The 20,645-nt window shown below is 36.3% G+C and overlaps 1 protein-coding gene across 2 annotated transcripts in view; it reads right to left on the bottom strand.

Moving 5' to 3' along the window:
• The window catches only part of PREX2 (phosphatidylinositol-3,4,5-trisphosphate dependent Rac exchange factor 2), a 168,630-nt gene that overhangs the window by 19,049 nt on the left and 128,936 nt on the right, over nucleotides 1–20,645 (bottom strand). For both annotated transcript variants that reach the window (XM_072329302.1, XM_072329303.1), the window contains exons 35-37: nucleotides 17,089–17,203; nucleotides 6,745–6,811; nucleotides 4,239–4,429 (exon numbers count right to left, since the gene is read on the bottom strand). In XM_072329302.1, the coding sequence (XP_072185403.1) occupies nucleotides 4,239–4,429; nucleotides 6,745–6,811; nucleotides 17,089–17,203 (373 nt within the window). The remainder of the gene's footprint in view (nucleotides 1–4,238; nucleotides 4,430–6,744; nucleotides 6,812–17,088; nucleotides 17,204–20,645) is intronic.

The following is a 20,645-nucleotide window of genomic DNA, read 5'->3' on the forward strand; positions in this document are numbered from 1 at the left end:
CCTTTGAGCTTGTAAGTCTGATGGTCCCTGAATAGGCTTCTGCAGCTGCTGCACCTAATTTCATTTTGGCATGGAAAGAGGCGAGGGCATGTCTGTGCAGCCGAATCTGTTCTTCCCCCTCCAGCAGGAGCTAGCATCATGATTCAATAAAATTTAAAAGTGCCTTTCATCACCTACATTTGTGCAGAGTGATTACAACTTCAAACAGATCGAATACAAGTAAAGAAAGCAGAGCATTGTTTACAGGGTGACAGTAGATTGGCAGGCAGGAATATAATTATGGATGATAGAAAAGGGCGAAATAGAAATACAAATGATCGATTTTTCAGGCTAATTTAGAGATCTGTTCTCAAAGTTGATCAACAAGGCATGTTCACTTAGGATAATCCAAGGGCAGTCTGCACTATTCATATGTCACTGAGGACAGTGAAGGTTAAAGGGACTTATTTTTTCCCATCCTTGTTTTACTTGTGACTGTAATATATTTGGAAAGAACTGCTGCTTGAAGTAGATATAGGATTTCAGGCTCTAATGTAAATTGGTAAACATATTGTCATAATAAAAATCAAAGCAAAGCAATCACCAGCAATTCAAAATCCCAAGTATTATCTCGGATATAGGGATGAAACCATGAACTCTGTCAAGCTGTTTTAGCCTAGTGCAGTGCAAAAAGTAATTTAATATGGATCACAGAGAAGTCAGAAACCAAGACACTGCTGATCCACAGATCAGCAATCACTGTCAAAACAGACCAAGCTGTTCTTGGCTGTTCTGCATTGAGACTGCCATCCAGCACCTCCCTCCAAAGCTATCTGGGATTTGCTTCCCATTAGGAGACAGAAACCTCTAGTGTCAGTGCATGACACCTAAGTCAAGACAACACAGCAAAGACACTCCAATCATTTTAGTAAGACATAATAAGTGGGGGAAGGTTGGGGTTTAAAGTACACTAAATTGACAGATTCATGCTTGGCTAAGATCCCACTCACCAGGAAAAAAAGGAAAGGTGCTGACCAACCAAGAGCACCCTGAACTCTTCCACAGACTAAAAGATTCTCTTTCATTAGAGAACAAGCACTGAAATTAGGCCAAAATGAGGATTTTTTTTGTTTGTTTTTTAAGAAAACACATAAGAAATTTGCTCTCAGTTCATATTCTTCAATAGATAACACCACTTTTCAACTCATTTAGTATACGTATCTTTTGGTCTGGGCCTACAAAATGTGGATTTCTGCAAGCAACTGGTTTCATTCAACAGCTTCACAGTATTTAGTTTCTAAGAATACAGAAGGCCAAACAAATTGCCAAATAAAACCAGGAATGAATATCCTCTCTCTGAAAAATCAGTAACTAACTAACAATTTAAAAAGCATTATTTTGTATGTTTATCTGCACTGATTAAATAATATTCCACCAAACAAGCACAAGAGTACAGCCCTTGGGGCTACAGGGAAGAAGCAAAGTCTTCTTTGTCTATGGGACACGATCACATCCCACCTATTATTCAACTTTCTGTCCTTCTCGCAGGATTTCATGATGCTGCAAGAGTTTCACACTACAAAGCATCAAGAGGACCATGTTCACAAAAAATACAGCAGAATTTAGCAGCAGAAATTTCAGGAACACCCAGTGAGCCTGCCAACTGGAGATGAAACAAGCTTTCCACCCAGACAAAGGCAGTTTCAGAATGCCAAAAAGCAGTGTTTATTTAGTGCAGGACTGGAGAGATCTGGCCTGGGGAGGCCAGAAGGAAAACAGTATGTGATGTTATATGACTTCAAATTCTAAGGACAGACCTCTTCATCCATCCAACTCGTATGCACAAGAGTATCTTCAGGTGACTCTTGCCTCTTGAGAAGAATAAAAAAGCTTCTTAAACTTCTGTCACTTCAAATAATAGCACAGAAATTCCTTGCAATCTCTAAATATATCGGTTTTTATCTGAAGTTTCAGAAATTCAGGACAAAAACTCAGACTACCAATAAAATCTCAAGTAATGCATTCCTCACTCCTGGAGGGGTCTATCTTAAAATGTCTGTGATAATGCCAAGAGTTGATTTTGTTTTTTTCTCTGAACAGATGGTGGCCACAAAGGCAGTATTACTGCGCAACTGAAGTAACACTACCTTGTACAAAAGCTGAAATGGGCTCTTCTGTAAAGCAGAACTAGTCATGCTTTACAGAACTTCAACACAACAAAAGTGTTTTGCGATTTTATATAAAAAGGCCATCTTCAATCCCTTAACATCTAGATGGAAACCCACATGTTAAACGATTAAACTCCATTATACTCCATTACTTGTAACAATATTTTGAAATCCAATGTGTGCTGGCTTTATAGCATTTTGTTTTTTAAATATACTTAACTGGGCATTTAAGAGTTTTTACCTTTGAATTAGTCTTAGTTTTGAGCAGGGATCTCATTAAGAATTCATTTTCATTTAAGAGCAATCGTTTATTTGGGCTATTGAAGTTGCTCTGACTTCATTCTTAACAATAAGAATTTTTGGCACAATATTTGCATATTCAGAACCTGAGTCCTGAAATCATGAAGAAATTCAGAGTTTTATATAAAACAGCAGAATCAAGCCCAAAGTCTCTTCTGATCACATAGGAAATGAAATTTGTCTTATTCAACAAAGAAGTATCTTCAGAAGGGTACTCTGGAATAAAGAATCTGTCCATAAGAGCACAGGGCTTTGAAGAAGTAACTAACAGCAACTAATTGGCATGAGGTCAGTCTGAGAATTATTATATTTTTCACTGTTCTTCAGAGCCAATATCACTTCATTCTGTGGGCCCTACACAAGGCTGATTTCCCACTCCCTATCCTCAGTCTTGTTCGCTCTTTCTCAGAGCAATGTTTATAAGCAAAAATCATTTTAAGAAGTAGGAGCTCTGACACATAAAGAACGTCTCTGTAAGAAAAACTTCTTGTTAAACGATTTTAAATCAAGGGTAGAGACAGCTTTTCTCTGTCTCATCTTCACATTCTTCTGAAATGCCAATCCATGCTATATAGTATTCTCATCTTCTTGTATGGTGACTAATGTTAAATAGTAGTCTTATTTAACAATTATCTAAAACCAAGTACTGTATACAAAGTGACGTTCCCCTGTACCAGCAATGAAGACCAACACAGTCTGTTGCAAACTCTGATAAGAGAAATGGCTGCCACTGTTTTTATGCAACTTAATTGTGTTGGCTATATACAAAGCTTTTCATATTTTTCATACCTAATAACCTGCATTGCAGTTATCATGCATTTTTTTTCCCCTAACCCTCTTTTAAAGAAATGACATTACTTAAAATTAGGATAAAGTAATGCCCATCTTAGTACAATATACTGATAATCAAGCCTGCTTAAAATAAGGCTTTGAATAGGTCATAAAATCACAGAATATCCCACAGGGATCCACAAGGAGCATCAAGTCCAAACCCTAATGAGTGTATTTTTAACATCACTTCCTGTAATCCATAGTTAGGAATTTTTAGAAAGGGAGCAGGTAATTAGTATCACGTTCTTGGCTATAGCTTGGACTTCTGCTCTTGTTCCCCCTTCCTCCCTTCCAATGGCAGTCTCATCTTTTTTGGTATAATAAAGACAAAATTTTAGTCTGCTAATCTGGAATTACAAACACATTGCTGCCTTTGACTATTGCCATCAAATACTAGAGAGCTCAATTATGTCACTGTTGCATTTTTTAATATACATAAATAAATGTGTCTGTATTAAATTTTCAGGCTTAATGACAACAAAGTTCAGCTGGCTATAGTTCATTTTCTGGTATTGTGTTAATACAGACAGAACTTCTAGCTACAATACCATACACCTGCAGAAATGCATCTTGCTTACTACTATTTCACCTTGCTTACTACTATTTCACCAGCATATAAAGCAGATATGAATGTCAGCATTTCCAGCCTGTATAAAGATACAGCGTGTTTTATTCACCTAGGAAACATTTCTTCTGCTTTAGCAATTAAAGTTTCTGTCTTTTCCTGACTTGAATAAGGAACAACCCATAACAACTGCACAGAACAAAACCATACTGCTCATTTCTGTCAATCACTACAAGTACAGTTATACAATTACACCACAGAACTTTAAGGTATATTAGATGCTTAGTCACATACATGGAAACACAGTGTAAGAACTCCATTTAAAAAGAAAATTCTCCAAACTGCAATGTCTGAATGACTGACTGAAACAAAGGGAAGAAAATAAATTGCCATACCGGTGAACTCCACTGTTGCACATAATGATGTGACAAGCTCCAAGCCTGTTACAGAGTTCAGAAGAAACTGATAGCAATCCAACTCCAGAAGCACTGCAAGCAGTGTACGCACAGGCAGCAGTGCGCTTAGATCGGATAAAGGACCCTATGAGTCGGTAAAGCTCATCCAAGCAATTAAGTGGTCTCATCAGCTGAAAAAGAGAAAAAAGAAATGTTAATAGTTCCTACTGAGAGCATGTGAAATGATTCTTTTTGAGTAAGTCTTCACAGATGCATGTTGGAAAAGCAGGGTAAGCTGGGACCAAAGTGAGATTCTGTAATGTATGTAGAGAACATGTAGACTTTTGCTATGTGACTCAGGGCAACGTTTTCTCACTCCCAGAACAGCTTCATAAGCTGATTTTCAGTTCAATAAACTGAACAGATCCATGAGAGCCATTTTCATCAGTGGTATTTTCAGAAACCGGAAACCACAAAGAAGCAACCTATAACCATAAAGCACGCAGAGGAGGGATGCCAAGGCTGGTTAATTGACTCATGGACAAAATCAGATTATAACTAAGCAACACTATCCCCCATTTATGCAAACAGCTGTTTTCTAATCTTGACTAACAATACGGAAAGAGAAAAATGATCAAGAGTGACAAAATACACTGCAAAAACCAGTACTACCATATGGAAAATGGATGATTCCCCTAAGAAAGCACCTTCAAGTGGAAGGCTACCGTCTGAAGAGAAACCCTCAAAAGTAGTCTAGTAATGAAAAGCAGCATCCATTGTTCTTTGTGTACAGAAAAGGTTCACAGCACAGTTTTGTAGATTCCATAATCCAAATTCCAATTCACTTTCAACCAGAAATACTTGAAGACTCTAACAAAATCCTACTACCCAAAGGATGGATGTTTTGAAGGACAGATTAATACCCCAAAGACATCCTTAACTAATTAGAGAAATGTCAGCCTCACTTGCTCATTTATGAAGGTAACCTTACTAAAAAGCATACAGGTCAGGTAAAAAAAAAAAATAAATAAAATTAAAAAAAAAAAAAATTATATCTGGGCAAAAATAGATTTAACTTGGTTTAACTCCTATTGATTTAACTTGCATCCATTTGAAATGATTTTAACTGGTGCCATTTACGAATGCAGAGCTATTGGAGAACAGAAGGCACAGCTACAGCTACAAATCGAGATCATGCATTCACTCTTAGCTTGCTCCAGCTGCAAAATAAATGCATTAGCTTAACTTAGCTTGGTTAGATCTGTATTGTGAGTTGCTTTTATCTCGCCCTTTACCTTTTTACTGAAATAGCAGGTTTGGGGGTAACAAGCACTCCATATGTAGTTAAATTCCTCCTGCTGCGGCTATGACATTTTAAAAAAATTAAGTTCTTGACATCATAGTAGGAGAAGCACAGGTATATGTCCTCCTCCCCTTCCATGTAGCTCAGCACAGACAAGAAACAGGAACAAGAAACAGAGCAGGGTTCTCTTCTCACTGGTGACTGGATGGGAGGAAATGGCCTCAAGTTGCACCAGAGTAAGTTTATGTTGGATATCAGGAAACACTTCTTCACAGAAAGGGTTGTTAAACACTGGAATAGGTTGAGTCATAGTATCATAGTATCATAGTATCGTGCAAGTTGAAAGGGACCTTAGAGATCATCGAGTCCAACTCCCGGGTTTTGAGCCCTCTGTGTAGCGAAGCGGCACTTCTACCCCCTGCGCCACAGGGGGGGATTCGAACCCGGGCCCTTCGGTGCCGCAAGCAGCACTTTATACCACTGCGCCACCGGGGGCACATCGGGAGTCACCATCCCTGGATGTGTTGCTCAGAGATAGGATTTAGTGGAGGGTTGTTAGGGTAGTATGGTTAGGCTGCGTTTGGACTCAATGATCTTTAAGGTCTCTTCCAACCTGAGCAACTCTATGTTTCTAAGATTCTAAATACCAATCTTCTAATGATCATACTTCATGATACAGTCATAAATTTCAGTCTGTCACAAAGCTCAGTGACAATCATTGCATTTCTCAAGACACAGTAATTCAATCACTTTTGTTTTTAATTCAGTACAGACAAGATCCTAGAATTTTATTTTTTTTCCTTATTGAGCTGCAATAAATAGCTATTAACTCTCCAACAATATGGGAGCATTAAATGATTTTTCCTAGCCCCTGGGATCTCTCACTCACAGAGATGTGAAGACAGATGAAAGTATTTGAAGAAAGTCTAAAAGAGCAGGTTCAGAAGGAAGCATAAGGTGCTGAAGTAGCACATAATTTTCAACAGCAATTCCAATTTTCAGAACTAAAGATTTCTGCCTGCATCTACTCCCCCATTACCCAAGCTTGTGCACGCTCCTGGTGGGACTGCATTACTCTGAGAAAACAGTGAAAAGGAAAAGTTACGGTTCTCTTTCTCAGATACATGCATGCCCTCCAGCCTCATCTGCTGATGCAGTGTGTAGCATACAAAGTTTAATTAGGTACTTAGCATTTTTATTTACCTTATCTATGTAAGCTGCTTTAGATGTTGAATTTGGAGGCAGGTTTGACTTGTCCAGGTAGAATGCCCTAAGAAAACAAACAAAATACAGCAAAAACTGTTAACTGTTTGAACTCCTGAACAAAATGCATGAAGTCTATTATGAAACATCATCCTAAGGTTGGATTATTATCTTGTTATTACTACTATCATAACAAGAAAGGACCAAGAATTTACAAAGGTGAACGGGTACTAACACTCTTCCTTTAAAATAATGAGGAATGCTTTTCTTGCTTTGAAGAGAAATCCTCCCTCTGCCCTTTGATGGCTCACTGCAAGATTTTAACCTCTACTTAGAAGAAAAATGGGTTCTGAAAATGATTTTAATCAAAACACATTTTCATCAGTGAAAGGTGTGGGGCAGCTGTCAGATTTTAATAACAACTTTGGGAAACTTGGCATCGTGTCATATGAACAGTGCCTGCATCTTATGCACTGCAAGCTTTGTTTGTATGTTTGTTTGAATATCAGTTATAAATAACTACAATATCAGAACAGAATCGCAAACATAAAAGGCAGTACTGGCTCTGAGGAAAGCATATTCAAGCGGAAAGTCATAAAACACCCACTGGGATTCCCTGACAGATGAGGCCTCCAGTTAGGACCACACAACACCTGCCACTGCAGCAAGGTTAAAAAGGAAAAAGTACCTAAAATACACACAAAATGAAACAAAAAACACAGAGTTATGGGAAGAACTGGGTTTTCAATGGAATTCTTGAGCAATTATACAGCTCCAAGACCTGAGCACAAGCAGCAGGCCTCTACAGAACACGACAACCAAATTTCAGCATATTCTCCCCCAACTTATTTAATACTTTTGTATTTTTAAAACAATTTTATCTTCATGGCTGCAGTTATTCACATGGTTATACATTTGCAGAGCAGAGATGCGGAGTACAGATTTGAATTGTCTTCTATTCTTCAGTCTGGAAACACCATGCTGTTTAACAAATGCAGGCACCTTTCCGTCTAGTGGATTTTTCTGCCCATAGTTTTATAGTTTTGAGAAGCATCTTCTCCCACATTTGAGGTTTGAACTTATAGAGCTCAGCAATGAAAACTGATCTCATTCTGTTATTCCATTAAGCCCTTGTGCGATCCAGAATTTACTCTGTGGTGGAGACTATTGGAAGGAAAAGAGGTTTGCAGAGAAAATTACTCATAAATCACTGTGAGTGGCCACTGCACATAAAAGCTACCTCAGCAGCATCAGGCCAGCCTACCTCTTTGTTAGCAAAGCTAAAGACCAAAGCATCACCCTGCCATCCACCGAATATTATCAGACTAAAAGCCTTTACTGTTTTTTTCCTGCTATGCTACATGAAAATCTGCTTCGTTTTCAGTATGTTCAGCACTCCCATTCTCTTTGTGCTATTATTTCAGTAATTCAACTGCATTAAATGAGAACAGAAACCAAATATAGCATAGTACACACATTAGTGGAGTACATGGAAAATAATCAACTCGGGGTACAAAATGAAGTAACGTGAACACTGGAATGGGATATACAATTATAAGAATTACTATATTAATTCAGTCAGTTATTCATTAACTTAACAAAACAAAACAAAAAATCAACTATACACAACATGAATTTTAAATATCAAAATATCCTGCTGTCACTGAAGCAATTCCCCCTCCACCACAATCAGATAACACTCCCAGATGTTTCTCTAATGCTTTATTTTTATTGCTTTTCATAAAAACTGACTTCAGTATTTTACAGAACATGACAAACTGTGGACAGCATATAAATTTCCAAAGCACTTCGCTTAATTACTAAATGCTTGTTAAGGTCCTTCATCATATTTTATGGGAAAAGTTAATGGCTATCTTGGCACAGTGCCCTGTTCAGACAATATTTTCTAATCAATTTGAAATGAACAAGAATGAAATCATGGTTCTTTGTCTGCAATTGTGATGCTGTTTTTTGCTACTAAAAGCCTTACAATTTCTATAAATTGTTGTAGAAAAGTCTTCCTTTAAAGAGGAAAAAAAAAGGTAGAAAAACCAGTAGATATTAAAAATACAGGAGATGATTGCTATATTCCACCTTTTAAAGACATTACCTGTGTCAAAACATCAGATACCTCAAAGAAAGCCTACTATGGGTTGAAGAAACAAATACATTAGGGTTCAAAAAGAAAAACCTATCACAAAATAAATTTTCCCAGAACTTGTGAATTAGATGCAGAAAAACTGATAAGATTTTGCAGGATACCCTACAATGATTTAGACATTGTAAAAACCTGAAAAAAATGAAACACTGAAAGCTTATAGGAGACAGGCATTTCTGAGAAACACTCTGTAAATGCATGTAGATGCATAACCAAGCTTTTAGATTTTCAAATTGCTGTTCTAGGAAGTCTATATACTTATTCTGGATGTTGACCGTCCATTCTCTGACTGGGCAAAGTGGAAAGATAAGTGGATTAAACAGCATTACATAAAGGCTAACTGGGGGTTCTGCTCTGGAAAGGCTCAACAATGGAAGCCATTTGAACTGACAGTTATTGCAGCAACACAGCACAATTATTACACATTTTATTAGCACTATTTCTATATCTCTATTCATGCTCCAAGTCTAGAAGAAAGAAAACTGTAATTTTCTATCTATTTGGGTACACAAGAAAGGAACAGTTTTCATATAGGCATAATACATTAAGATAACTACCCACTGAAGCCTCAGCATACTGAGTACTTCAGAGAAGTTTACACACATGAGCCATCAGACACACAAGGACTTCCCACCTTGCATCATTTACATGCCTAGAAAAGTACACATTTCAGCAATAAGGGCAATGTGTAGAAGCTCTGTAGTTTCATCATAAAGCAATTATGGACATTAAGGAGATTTCATCCCTAACATCCATGACGGTGATACAGTCCTGTATACAATATTGTTAGAGAAAAGTTTAATTATAACAGGAAAACACCTTCATGACAATTTCACAATTTTATATCCTTAAACAGTTTAGATTGTAATGTTATGACCATTCAGAAGCACTGCTATGCAACTCAAAGCACAGAATAGAAAATCCAAACACTATGTGGCTTTGAACTTACCTTGGATAATTCAAATTTCATGTGTAAGTCCTTCCTGGCTAACTCTAGGCATTGTGACACACCAGCTTTGCCAGTGTTTATTCTAACTGTAACCAAACAGAGCTGTGGAAAATAGTTTGTGGGGATAAGGATGTGAATGTAAGGTGAAATTACCAAATATATACACAGAGAGAAGAGAAGAATCTTTGGATTTAAATATATTCAAGAAATGCCAACCTGCACATCACAGCCTCACTTCTAAACATGTATAAATATGTATAAATGCACAAGCAAGGAGAATCATAGAAACATCAATACAGAAGCGTGAGGACAGAAAGTTCTGGATGGCAGAAAAAAGAAAAAATAATTAAAAAAAAAAAAAAGTATTTGCTCTATGTTCCTCTACGTAACTCTGCTTTTCATATGTTGCATTTTATGCTCTATTTTTCCAGGGATCCAGATGAGATCTTTGTTCCCATGTTCCCAGCATGCTAAGCCTTCAGTCATCTATATTTACTTCCTAGATCATTTGAAATCACCCTGTTTTATTAACTGGAAGGAAAGACCTTGAGCCACAACCACTTCCAGGTGCCTTACTGCTTCCCCTGGTATACCAACAGCCAAATCCACACTGAACCCATTGGTACCAAGAGCTTCCCACTTCCTTATCACAAATAGATTTCCCTTTTTGATTTATAATATTCCAGACATGGAATATCCTGTTAATGTGATAATATGCTGAACAGTCACAGAGTAGCAAGCATTTCTACTGCACCTAGAAGCTGTACAAGCTACAGGCTTAGATTGAATTCATATCAAGTGACCAGAAGTGAAAGAAAAAGTCTCTAATCATTGCAGACTCATTTTCTCTTCATTTTCCAGGTACTAAGAAAACAGAATGAACCAGGTGTCATTTTGAGGTGTTTTGTTTGTTTGTTTGTTTGTTTTTTTAGTGTATTCTATCAAGAAGAATAATTTTCAATTTCTGAACATTCTCTGTAATTAATTCTGATCATACTTTGTCACAAGTCTAAAGAGGGTAAAGAATTTACACTCATAGAGAGTACATAACTGGAAGAGAGAAGAAGAAAAAACAAAAAACACAAAAAATCCTAAATCCAATCCAGATGGAGATATCTTTTAGACCAGCTAGACAATTTAATTTACTTTATCCAGTATCTCTCTATTCACTCTGGTCGTGCTTCACTTTAGATATAATGAATCCCAACTGCTGTTCTACCTAGAATGTTTCTCATTAAGTTTGTCAGGAGACAAATCTGGCAATTATTTCCTTGTTATGTCCTTCAGAGTGTATGCTTAATTCTCAATCTCTCCTTCATAACAATTTTGCATTATAGAGATTTCATCTAGAAGTATCCACTTCATTTGGAACCACATCTTAAAATTCTATAAGGCATCAGATTTCCATTTTTTATAGGCACATAAACTACTTGATAAATTGGTATATGTAGCATTGCAGTTCAGTTTTGCTGCTGTATTTTTAAACACAATGCAATATATCAAATACCTGTCACTAAAAATAGGAAAATAGCTTTTGCCTACTTCATAAATATTCCACTTTAGTGAAAAGAAAAGGTTTTCATAGAATTACCACCCGAAATTTGGAAATCTCCTCAGATTACCATGTTCTGAATTTGATGGCAATAACAAAGACTAGTTAGACATGAAGGAAAGTATGGCCACAGTCACAGGACAAGAGTGGAACAAGAACAAACAGCACAAGCTTCTTAATCTCATGACCAATTTTATTCAGAAAGGCTTTCTACAGGAAACAGTGGGAGAAGAAGTCTGTCAGTTTTAAGATGGGTTTTAATGCATTAATTATGGGATTTGATGTATGATTTTGGCTTTGTGACAATGCAGGTATGGTCTTGAGGACTCATAAGCTTGTTCCAGAGACAAATTCTTTCTTTTATCGTAATGAAATCTAAGTGGATAGATCTTTTATGCTGTTGTGTCATCTTTACCAAAGTAACCATTAGAGAATTTTAGTTCAACCTGAAGCCATGAATGCCATCACATCTATTTTCTGCCTTGACACAGTATAGAAAATCTCAGCCTGCCAAGGAGCCTGCAGCTTGAGAAGCAGATGAGTATGTATACATGTTTGTGTAAATAAAAAGTTGTTATATTACACAGGCATATTTTTGTTCCATGCTTATATAAATTCTAGGGGCAGAAATTCTTTCTTCATAATTCTTTTTTAAAATAAAAAATAAAAAACTATATTAAAATCTCACAAATTATAGCAAGATTAAATTAAATTTGCCAGCATTCTGATGAAGGCTTATTATGTCATCAGACAGATGCAGGAGGCTTTAGAAAGAAAAACAGTTTGAAGTTATATTGTAAATTAAACATTTAAAATGACAAATATTGCATTTAACGTAATCAGATGCTCAGCGTAATGGGGACAGTTAGCTAAATCATTTGTCATTAGATTTACTGATTATAATTGCTTCCTTAGACTAACAGACTTGAATTTACCTCCTAAAATGATATCAAAGAAAGCAGCAACACAGGAGAAATGAAAAGCAAAAAGAAAAATAAAGGCCTTTTCCCTTTAGTGTCAGCTTGCTTCAAAGAATAGATCCAAATCACACAAAACGTGTGTGTGCACAAAGAACATTTTCTTCAGGCCTTCTATGTTGATGCACAGGCAAGTTAATTACTACATAGTAGTAATTAGCATTCACACCACTGGTGGGAATAGATAGCAATCCTCAACTACCTTTCCCACAGCAAGAACTTTGGCGTAAAGAACTAAGTCATCATATTGTCAGGATGTCAGCAGGAATAAAGATAAGTCACTTGGAAGTAGAGCTCTCCTAAGCTCAACTTCATTTACTCCTTTACTTATTCCCCTCTGAATCTTCCCAGTTCAAACTGCCATATAATTGGGAATCAATTTTTAAAGGTGTTTAGATACCTAAATGCAAGGAAAGGTGCTCAAGAGGCATTAAAAATGTTCATTAATCTAACGGCGAATGAGGGCACTGATTTCTCATCAGCTAAAAATTAGTTGCACAGACAATTTCAGAACACAGGTATAGGCAGCTCAATTCCACAAATGTTTATTCTTGGTGTCAACAACATGCAGTTGAGCAAATTGCAGACATCTCACATAAACATAGCCCTGCGTGACACTGTGGTCCTAACATCTTTTCCACCTTTAAGACATTATTCATATGCTCCAGAGAAAATTTCTTAGAAACAGATGGTCCTGGACTTTTTTGATTAAGAAGAGAACAAAGAGCACCCGTGGAAAAGCAGATTTTAATAGAATGTTGAACGAGGGGCCCACTTCCTCCCCAAAAAGATAATTCATATATGAAAAAGGTACAATCAGAACTGCCTGACATATGTCAAAATGTCAAATATTCATGGAGAAATAAAGACTGGAAAAGCAAGCTTCCTTATTACTGCAGACTGGAAGGCCCATTCTATTCCATCAAGCCTAAACCTCTGACAAATCAACACAAGCATTCCCATACTCTTCAAGGTCCATTCTAAAACAATCTTTCTTACTGCAGGAAGCTAACCCAAAACCGGATTCTTTTGAGGGAAAATGTGCTTATATTCAGCTAGAGGTTTTATCTTAAAAGTCACCATTCAGATCAAGGATTGCCTGAGTAATGGCCATTCAGCTGACCTGAATCAGGGTTTTTCTCAGCTTCTAAGTGGCCTGAAAGCATAACCAAACTTTTGGTCTCAGTAATGGCCATACAATTTAATTTTAAGCAATGTAGTAATAAATATCATAATGAATCATATCATGCAGGAAATAAACCTTAAGCAAGTATAAAAATTATAAGACAGAGTTTGTTTTAAAAAAATAACTCTTAAAACATTAACAGTTCAAAAATAATAAAGTTTTCCCTCCTGCTTTTACAATCATGTATGATTCAAGATGTGCAAGAAAAGATTTAACACAACAGTTCAAGTGATCATACTGCATCCATGAATTATCACTATTTCTATCACCATTTGTTGTAGATATGAATTCAAATACCACTGTGCCTTGCTGAAGAAAAACTGACTCACATCTATAAAAGCAAAACAACTGATTCCAGATGGAACAAGGAAATTTGAATAGCAAGAAGTAGCAAAGGAGGAAGACATAGAAAAGTGAGGAGGTAGGAGAATGTAGAATTATTTAATATCAGAATCTGTACAGGTCAGATGCACTGGTCCTCCTGCATGTCAGAAGACAACTGTAGGGATATCAAACACATAGTAACAAATATATTTAAAAACCTCTACTGACCTAATTGTTTTCACTTGGCTATATTACACGTTTCCCCCTAGCAAACCATTTGATTAGGTTAAATTTATGGTGCTGGCAACTTGCACCAGAGCAACTTGCAAATACAATTTCAGAACAGCTCTTTTTTCCTTATACATGTTAGAGAAGCAAATTCTGTAACTAGTTTTCTACTGTCTTTAATGTGATATCCTACAAATGATAATCTTATGATTAATACTCTGTAGTTGAGGTGGCATTTTCAAAAGCCCCAAAGCAAGGACCATGAAAGAGAGGAGCTTTTATGACTGCTCAAATCGATGAGGAGGAGGATTTGGATGGATTATAACCCTTCCGATACAGTGGAAAAGCTGATCATATTGATTAGTAATGAGTGAATGAATTCTGCAATATAAGCAAGGATTCCATTTCTCATGTTACTTGATTGATAATCCACTATAAATTTACTAATATATCTCTTGATTCATCCACGTAAACAATTTGTAAATGAATTCTGTAAGGCACATGCCAGTATCAATCTCCTCTCTCAAAAGACATTGCATTCCTCAAAAGTGTTCTATACATTCATTCTTTAACAGAACTTTACTACAGAAAATTAAGGAGTAGCTGAGCATGTACCAAACATTTTTAATTTTATTTTCCTGCTTGATTTCATCACAATTCCTTTGTAAGTGAGATCATCCACAACTCAAATGGCTCCATTGGGTTTACATTATTAGAACACTATTATTCAAATGTGTCAGGAATCAGAGAAGCTGAACTTGCTTCAAAAGTCCTGTTGCTCTACTTTGCTTTCTGCTGCTGTAGCAATGGAAAAATTTCAAAGTGGTCATCAAATAGTCATTTCAGGAGCAGCAAGTTATTCCTTTTTGTACAAAGAAAGGATGGTTTACTGACTGTCTCGAATGACATTTTATTACTGATTAGGTGGTGCTACACAGAGGATTTCTTCCACATGAAGAGTTTAAGACAGTGTAATTGCATTTGTGTATGTTTCCAGGGACTACTCAATTTCACTTTTATGTTTTCCTTTGGAGCAATTATCCAAATGTTAATAGCTTTTGCTGCTGTTCTTAGTTTACTAGATTCTCCTGTCCAAACACCTACACAGCCTAGCAAAGAGCAGAACAAGAACAAAGCATCTGCTTTTCTTTTTTTCCTCTTCTTTTCACATTGTGTCAGTGAATTCCTCAATCTGTTTGTGCTTCATTTACAAAATGGGTTAAGTTCATCAGAAAACAAATGCATAGATCAATTATTGAATGTCCTCATCGGACTTGAAATGGCTGGGAGAAAAAACCCCACGTAATTTACCTACTCTTCAAACTGGACAGAGCTACCATTGGTAAGTTTTGTTGAATTATAAGTTTTTCACAGCATCTTCTTGCAAAACCAGGCATTGATCGTTAGCAGCCAATCAGATCCATGAATCAAAACACCATAAGAGTGAGTGGTGAGTGGATATATGAGTGGATCTCATATATCTCATGAGATCCAAAGCATGAATGAAGATCCTACCTAGAATGCATGATATAGGCAAGCCCAAGCAACGTTAGACCATTAAGATGGGAAGAACTTGTTTTAAGGATTATTATGTGGGCTAAATCAGATCTATTCATAGAAAATAACATGACAAAAAAAAAAAATTGCTTTGTCCAACTGATAGAAAATGCTTTCCAATAGTAGCTAAGTTTGTCTGAGTTAAATATTGCTATGACCAAAGCTTTCTATAAAACTGAATGGTCAACACTATTTCTTAAATACAAAGGATGAACTTTCTTTTCCTCCTCCAAACAGTGACTTTGGAAAAAAAAAAAAAAAATAAAAAAAACAACAATGTGGAAAACAGAATAAGTAAATAAATACTATACTTGCCACTAGGACAGATTTCTACTGACACAGATGGAACAAAGAAATGACATCTACAGCATTCACAGAGTACAACTGGATTTATAATTGCTTTTGCTGTAATAGCACTTGAATTAAAGCAGAGTTTAGATAATGTACTTCTTTGATAAAATATTTCAGAGATAAGAGATAAGAAAAAAGATGTCCCAACCATGGGAGTGAGTCAGCTGGTGAAATAACTGGCAAAATATTGAGACCTTCACTTATCTACTTCTTCCCATATAAATACTCATGGGATAATCAAACAATCTTCTTTCTCTTTGCTCTTCTCAGCTGTGCTTAATCTCTTTTCTACCTTCTGTTATCTATTGTTTTTTAAAAGCTTCCTAACATGGTACAGCTTCCATCCAATTAAAAGATTTAAAAAGTGAATAGATGTGATTTTACTTCAGTCCTTTGCACTTTTTCGTCTTCAACTCATGTAAATAAGTACATTTAAAAGGTGTTTTCCACAGATACGCTGTGCTGCAAGAGGGGTCTAGGTACATACCTTCACTATTCTATCAATAATATATTAGTACACCAGAAATTCTGTCTTTACACGCAGCTTCCTATTTATCAAAACACATAATCTTTACATACAACGCATACGTGCTGTTATCCATAACTGAAGCTGATGCAAATGCCTAGGGATGTTTTTATTCCCATTAGTAATGGAAAAAAAACAAACAACAAATAGATTTAGCTTTGAGGAAAACAGCATTATCTTTAAGTCCTACCCTACAGAAGTATGATCTGCAAAATCAGACTATGATGTTCAGCAAGTGATACACCAGATCAGCATTTGTGATCAAGCGGATATTTCTTCTTGTATATACATTAGCAAAACAATCATGAGACAACTACAGCTGTAATTTTCATGGGAAAACAATTTAGTAAAAAATATTATTCCACTTCTCTTTAAATGTAAACTTAACTGTGCAGAAATAAGAAAAGTCAGAATCACGAGTCTTAGATCTTTTTCAATCAAGCAACAAAAACAGCTATTACACAACGCACTTTAGTTTAAAGATGTATCATAGAAACTGGGTGAAAAAGCAAAACTTGCATGGCATCATTACCCACCGTAGTTTCTGGTTATACTGCTTGACTTTCTCTAGCGATGCTGCATTAATCTGAGCTTGAAATTCTTCTACTGAAACACTGTCTCTGTAATAGTATCCTTCCATGCTCTCCAATGCTATAAAAAGAGAAAGTACAATGGAGAAGGGAAAAAAATCAGTATTAAATATTTAATATTCACCTTCTTTGTAGCTTTGTTCACAGACTAGTGAATTACTTTCTAACCTTCAGTTGTGACCCCTGTGGATTGCTGAGCTGTTTCTGTATGTCATCAAATTCATACAGATCTCTTTAAGATTTCATTTACAAGAAAAATTATATTTCTGGCCCTGTAGAAAATACATTTCTGTTGCTCTAATTGAAGTACTGCTAACCCTGCATGCAAAAGCACTCTTTTAATTTCTGATATGTCATGGAAAAGCAGTAAAATGAACTGAGGCAGAAGAAAAAAAGGATAAAAGTACCAGCTACTTTCACACAGGGAGACCTAACTTTGTGTGAAGCCTCATTTGGGGAAATGTGGAGTTCTTGAACCTGTAGATATTTACACTGAAAATCTGAAAGCCTTCTTCTGCAACAAGTAAAATAAACTTCTTTGGATCTTTAAAAATGTCACATAAGCTATATAAGCTCCTTTTTAGGTATTAGGTACATCTCTGTGTTCAAATACTCCACTTTACAAACACAAGGTCAAATATTGCTACAAGAATTCGGGAACTAAACAAAGACTTCCAGTAAAAGACACTGTCCTCATATGGTCATCAAAGAGAAATCAGAAGGAAGGGAAAAAAAAAAAAAGTGAATGAATGAAAAAAACAACCTACCAATCCTTACATTTAAATACTCAGGGATGCTCACTCTTTTCTTTGACTAAGCTACATTAAATGTTCAAGTGTTTGAAGCATCTCAAGCAAATATAGTCCAAAAAAATCAAGATCTTTACTTAGTGAGAAGTTGTTAAGAGATTAACCTCTTTATAACATAAAACACAGGCTCTTGGCAAAACAGGCTTTTTAGGGAGGAACATTAAAGATTTTACAGTTAAGAACATTGCTACTTTAGTAATCCATGCACACTAAAGGAATTCATCACCCTATCAGAAAATGCATGCAGTAGCAGAGTTCTGACGGAAACATGCTGCACTCTTTACAGCTTCAGCTGTACACAGAATATTAATTCTGTATTAAGCAGTAATTGTACTGCTTATTATGACCAGTTAATGAATAATTCATTCAGTGTGAAAGAACATGCAAATTGCACTCCCCTTTGGTGCTTTCAAAGTTTGCAGTTCTGCTTCTGTGCAAAAAATATTAGACTTCAACATTTAGGTTTGCCTCTTACTTGGTTCAAGATCACACCAGAAAGCCCATACAGAAATATCCACAGAACTGAATTTATTATACGAGGTTAGTAGAAACATAGAGCTGATTAACTGTACTTCTTGTTTCATTGGCATAAAGTTGGTTTTACTCTGGTTATATCACCCACCAGGAAACTCAGTCACCTGTCAGGACTGATTGGGGCACACAGTTCTGTTTCTACGGGCACCATGGGGGTCATTCTCATGGTTGCTAGCTGGGAATCCAATACTGTATGCTTTGTCTCCCTTCTTAATTTGTAGAATTTAATATATTTCTACCTAGTATACTGGAAAACTCCTTTGTAAGGCCAGCTTTCCTTACACACTGAAACATATCTTCCATGGTACTCTTCCGTCAATATTAGAACATTATGACCTGGACACATAGACAACAGGAAATAAATGGAATGGGTGCATGAGGGGGAGCTTAAAGGATATTTGCTATTGGAACATTGTCTACATCTAGAGGCTCATTACAAGCAGAATACTACAGAGATCAACATTGTTCAAAATCTGACCCAGAGGAGGTGATGCTTCCTGACAAGTTTGCAGCTGCAACCAAACTGTGGAAATCACTGTATACACTTAGGCACAGGGCCACCTAGAGGGGAACCTGGACAGGCTGGAGGAATTGGGCAGCAGGAACAATGTGACGCTGAACAAGTCAAATGTCAAGTCCTGCACCTGGGAAGATGGAGTCTGGGGAACAGCTGCGCTGGGAAGAACCTGAAAACTCCACAAAGCAAAACTCCCAGCAAAAAGAAAAAAAAAAAAAAAGGTGGTCAACAACATTCTAAATGGTGCTAACAGGAGCGTAGCTCCTAGATTGACAGCAATACTAGTCCTTACTTTCTTTAGTATTCATTAGATCGCTTCTGGAAGCCGTGCCCATTTTTTGTCCCCGTGGTATCAGAAAGCTGTTGATCAACTCAAGACAAGTGTAGTAGAGGGCCACCAAGATGGTCACAGCCTGAAGTCCCATGCCTGTACGGCCTGTACTTGATGGCATTTGGGGGCATCTACTAGTCACCTGCCATTAGCTAACAGAAGGTCAAGTAGATGTCAGAGCCAAGCTCTTTACAATGACACAGGGGGACAGAACAAGAGGCAACAGACGTGAACCTGGAAAAGAGAGGTTGCAACTGGATGTAAAGAAAACACTTTTCCATAATAAAAGCAGTAAAACAAAGGAATAGGCCATCCAAGAGGTTGCTTGGCTTCTTTTCACATTTCTTGTTCTTGCTCAAGATCCTACTTGAAAAATCTTAGAACAATCTGGCTTGATCTCATAGCTGACTACTACTCCAGGACTTCATGACCTCATGAGGTCCCTTCCAATCTGAATTATTCTATTCTTCTATGAAAAACTAAAACATAGAAAAGAGCGCCTAATTAAGACTAAAGAGCAATTTTAATTTGAATTTTAGAGATCATATATTTTAATTAAGTATATTAATTGCTGAGAAATCTGAATACCAAGAGTATCTCAACATTCTTAAACCTCAATACTGCAAATCAAGATATTTTGAACGTATAAACTTAAGCATATGTTCTTAAACTTAAGCAATTGTTCAAACAAGAGGAAAAATACATAATCAAGACTCGATATATGTTCTAAAACTACCAAAAAAAAAGTTCACAATCCTAATCCTGCAAATATAGAGACATCTAAACTTAGGAATGGAGCTATGCAACACAGATAGAACAATATGGAGATAAGTAAACTGATATATTCTGACTTGTTCCTTTGAAAAGCTATTGCATAAGTATGATTTTCTGAATGTTTAACTGGAAAACATTAGAAACCACTGTATTTTCTGGCAGGAAAAAGCCTAGCTGTGTTAAGGTTAGAAAGCAAGAAGTAACTTCACAAAGGAACTCACAGAAGATTTATACATTCCTAGCTACTCAATTTCAATTAAAGACGGGGATCTACTGAGTTAGTTTGATTGCAGTTCATTCAAATCTCACGGTAAAAAGGTAAAAAATAGAATCTCAGTACACTCTTTAATGAGAGGAAAAAAAAAAAAAAAAGGAATAATTCAAAAACCAGTATGTAATTTCTTATTTCTTGGAGTCTAATATAATATTTTGAAGAACTCTCAGAAATTAAAGAAATTCTGTATGCAAAATGTAGGAGAAAACTTGTAAATTACTGGAAATTAATGAAGAGATGTGATTTTTCAATGAATCCTAACCC

Source organism: Excalfactoria chinensis, chromosome 2, assembly GCF_039878825.1.
Source record: "Excalfactoria chinensis isolate bCotChi1 chromosome 2, bCotChi1.hap2, whole genome shotgun sequence".
In the NCBI taxonomy this organism is placed as follows: domain Eukaryota; kingdom Metazoa; phylum Chordata; class Aves; order Galliformes; family Phasianidae; genus Excalfactoria; species Excalfactoria chinensis.